At 31.8% G+C, this 4,267-nt stretch overlaps 1 protein-coding gene across 2 annotated transcripts; it reads right to left on the minus strand.

The window, feature by feature from the left end:
* Positions 1-290: 290 nt before the first annotated feature.
* On the minus strand, positions 291-3,118 carry LOC112706238 (uncharacterized). 2 transcript variants are annotated; one of them, XM_025757425.3, is made up of 8 exons: positions 2,915-3,118; positions 2,342-2,601; positions 2,049-2,140; positions 1,907-1,949; positions 1,762-1,818; positions 1,609-1,660; positions 690-778; positions 291-598 (listed from the first exon to the last, which is right to left on the minus strand). In XM_025757425.3, the coding sequence occupies exons 2-8, from the start codon at positions 2,486-2,488 to the stop codon at positions 476-478; spliced, it is 603 nt and encodes a 200-aa protein (XP_025613210.1). In that variant the 5' UTR covers positions 2,489-2,601; positions 2,915-3,118; the 3' UTR covers positions 291-475. The 2 variants fall into 2 exon arrangements, with proteins under 2 accessions (XP_025613210.1, XP_025613211.1); XM_025757426.3 differs by having other exon boundaries at positions 291-609.
* Between the last annotated feature and the right edge of the window lie 1,149 nt (positions 3,119-4,267).

Consider the following 4,267-nt stretch of genomic DNA (forward strand, 5'->3'; position numbering starts at 1 on the left):
GTTATGGCTGTTGGTTGGTTATCACATTTATGGCAAAGTAGGAAAAATAAATGCAGATAACATTTACCATTCAGCATAATCTATTTGAAATTTTTTGGGTGAAGTAGAATTTGACAAAAAGTGAATATTTTTACTAAATTTAGAAAGAAATATGCACATGATGAATTTTTGTTGTTGAATTTTTTCTATTCTTAAAAAAAATCATCATTTTTCGACAAAACTTCACACTTCACCTTTTAGCATTACCCTATCTATATATCGCAGAACCATACCCCAAAAACACCAGAAACTAGCTTTAATCCTTCTAAGTATTTTGGAAAACAAAACATTAGGCCACATGATCTACACATGTCTGTTTCAAAAGTACATTATTAGAATGAATGAATGAACAAGTGATGCAGAAAGAAAATGTTATGACACATTTCCACACCCTTCAGTTCCTCCATCTGCAACAAGATCATAGAGCCTTTTGTGGCTATGAATAATGTCCATTCCTGACAAATGGGGAACCAGGTGGAGCAATGAGACCAAGGCTTTCCATCACTCTTATCCTCCTTTTACTCAGTTCTTGGGACTTCCTGAATGGGGTTGTTGATTCCTGGTATTTGACTAGAAAGTTAACATAGCAGACAAAAACATCAGAACCAACCAACGAATGAAATCAAAATGGTTTGATTCAAAATACTTACGGGATCTTCTTCGTTTTGTTTCTGGGACTTAGCTTCATCCTGCTTCTCATCTTTCGGGGCCGATTTCCTCTTGCTTGAACTTGATCCCCCTGTTGAAATGAAGTGTAATACAGGGAAACTGTGTTAGGGATGCAAATATGATCTAGTATTTATAGATTCATTTAAAGTCAGAAAATAATCTAAGCAAACAGAACCTATTCTCTACTCCTATAATCACTGATATAAATGTCAACTATTACCATAAAAACTAGTAATTTAACATTAACCTTTCCTAACTTGAAAAACAAACAAACAAAGGCAACTTTTCCAACCTTATGCTTCAAATTCTCCTATGGATCAGGGTTGAAAGAATATACATTATTATAAACTGGTTTTTCATTATAAATTTAGAAGAATATGAATTATACTGTTGCTCAATCCATAAACAAAAATAAGCTTTGTGCCACAACATGGAGTTGGTTTCATAGAGTTAATATTTTCTCTATATTCTCCCCCTTATCTTGGACAACAAAACCAAGATACTTTAACCTTGTGACTTATGATATAGTAATATCCCCAATGTTCACCCAGCTAAAAACCACAAACATTGTGAAATTGGGGATAATATAAGACAAACTAAAGAAATGATAAAATAAAATGTAACACAAGAACAATTTGAAATATAAAACAAGACACTTGGGTCTGTCAGTATGACCTTGACCAAACTGGGTAGTAAACTAATATAAGAACCCCTTTGCATCCCAAGTGGATGAAATAGAGATTGTATTTCAACTATATAAAGCACTAAAATCAATTTGGTTGATTAAAGCATTCTAGCTGTCACTTGAAAATATGATGACACCCTATGCAGAGACAATCAACCATGCAATTTGTATTTTGCAGATTAATAAACATAATAATTACACTGGCATTATCTAACCTTTATTCTTGGCTGGTGACTCCTTTGATTTGGGTTTGTTGCTAGGAAGATCCTTTAACATAATAAAATTAGAGGGGACATGAGAATAGAGACACAGTTATTCCAAAGTGTGCAACACAATTTGCAGCTGAAAAGAAAAGAAGATATGGTTACCTTTTCCAGAGAATCCTGAAGAATCTTGTGTAAATCACCATTGTTCTTCTTGAGTACCTGAAAAGCCCATATATTTCACAAAGCCATTAGATTTTCGGAGTGATTAAAAGTGGTAATATCGGATGGTTGCCAATTACCAACTTACATTCTCAAAATCAGCACGCGATTTAACAGGATCCACATATTTGCTACAAAAGAAAAATGCAGCACATTATCATCACAACAGCATGTAATACAAACCGCAGCAGATATCGTAAGAGAACATAAAATCGGAGAAAAGAACTTACTAGATATAGCTTCCATACACCCTAACAAGGACTTCCCTCAGCAATTTCTTTTTCGGCCTTAAGTTTTCATTAACACTCTTCTCATCAGTAACCTGCAAGATTGCTAATTGTGTTAAAGAAACCAATTCAATTACAGGCTATCTCATATCAAACACAAAATATTGTCTTTCTTTAAGTTCATATAAACACTGCAACAACCACTAAGCTATATGGATCAAACCACGTCATAATGTCGCATCCTAAATCATAAGCAGGACCATATAAACCCATCACAAGTTCGAAAATTCGAGTACCTGCGCCGGCCACCACTTGGAGGCACCGCGAAGAGGAATATATATCAGATCCCCCAATGCCACTACTGGTTCAGTTGCAATTTCAGTTGCAGTTGCAGTTTGCTTTCCCTTACCCTTCTCGGCACTCGAAACACTCCTGGTTTTCATGGCTTGCAATCATTCAACAGTCAAGAAAACCCTCCAAAGTTCAAAGATTTCAACTTCTCACAGCAATCTAATAGAATAAAGCCACAAAACAAATTCCCCTCCCTCTTCTTCACCTGAGAATCCAATAAACCAACACATTCAAAATGGAAAAATCACACATCAGCATTCAGCACCAGATTGATTAATCATAATCATCTTCAGCTCAAGAACCCTTTTAGGCTTCTAGCACCATTTTCAGCTCAAGAACGAAAATGAAACTACAAATAAATCATTATCAAAAAGATTCTGTGCATATACTTTCGAAGCAGCTAAATGATGAATAGAAAAGAAAAGCGTTTCAGATCAAAGGTTCTTGCTTTCACTATTGACATGCAGAGATGAATAAGTAAGTAAAAGTGAACAAGAAAGAGAAGAGAAGATACTTACAAAGAGAAGTGTGAAGAAAGAAGAGAATGTCGGAAAGCGAAAGAAACGGAATAAGCGAGTTCTTTGTTTTTCTTCTTCTTCTTTCTTTGTCACAGAGAGAGAGAGAGACGGTGTTATGAGCTTTCTGAAAAACTGGGAAATGGATTCCGAAATTTATAAGTGATTTATTTTTTCGGTTATGATTTTCTTTTTTGTGAGAATATCAACTGATTTTTATTTTCAGTGATTATTTATATCAAGATATTTATATATTTTTTTTGCCTTAAACTCTGTTATATCATTGTTTCGTTTAAAAAAAAAAGAATATGTCATGCAAATAAGAATATCTAATAAAATGTATAACACATTAATAAGAAAATTAAAGAGATTTTTTTTGAAAAAAATATTCCAAGTTTTCTTATTAAGAATTATGTTGGGAATATTTTTAAGTATATTATTAGCTTGTTATATAAATAATCTTTCTTTCTGATTTTGATGACATTTTTCAGATTGGTAAGGGTGTGAAATGTGAATACAAGATGTAAGTTCATGAGTTATTATACTAGTTTGGGCTAATTTTTTTGGTTATGGTGTTGAGAGGAAAAAATGATTGATACCTGGGCTGAGAAGTGAGTTTCACAAAAATATTAGATAGAAATAAGTTGGACCATCTAATTTATATATTTTAAACTTTTAAATTTATCGAATTAAAATTAGAGACTGTAATTTTTGTACTTCAAATTTTTTTTAAATAAAAATTAGAGAGTTTAATTTTTATATTTTATAAAAATAAAAATATTCTATTTATGCATCTTAAATTAAAATAGTTTTACATTTGAGGTTAATACCCCAACAATTCACAATTCAAAAAATCAACACTATCAACTTAATATAAAAAATAAAAAGTGCATTAGTTTGCTGAAGGTGAAGATACAACAAATCAATGAAAACATAAGGAAAATGGAACCTTCTCTTCTTTATGTATGTCTTGAGAGAGAGCATTTTCCAACTTGACAAGCACATTTTCTTTGCAAAAATAATATCAAAATTTCATGAAGCCTGGAAACTCAGGAAAAATGATCAGAGTGGAACTAACTTGATTAAAGCATGAAAACTCAAGGATTAAATGGTTCAACTTTAAAATTACATACTAAATAAATTAACACGTGAAAACTAAGAAACAGAGTAATTGTTATTTCCATTTTAAAATGTATATTCTTTCTTTTTTTATGTTATTTTATTATTTATTTTTTTGGGTAAACGAAGAAAAGAAATAATACTAAAATGCTTCTGGACACTCCAAATGTCTATATTCTTTGAATTAATGTTGATTTAATGTATGTATATATAGTTTTTTTTCTTTGACCAATTAAT

Source organism: Arachis hypogaea, chromosome 8, assembly GCF_003086295.3.
Source record: "Arachis hypogaea cultivar Tifrunner chromosome 8, arahy.Tifrunner.gnm2.J5K5, whole genome shotgun sequence".
Taxonomy (NCBI): Eukaryota; Viridiplantae; Streptophyta; class Magnoliopsida; order Fabales; family Fabaceae; genus Arachis; species Arachis hypogaea.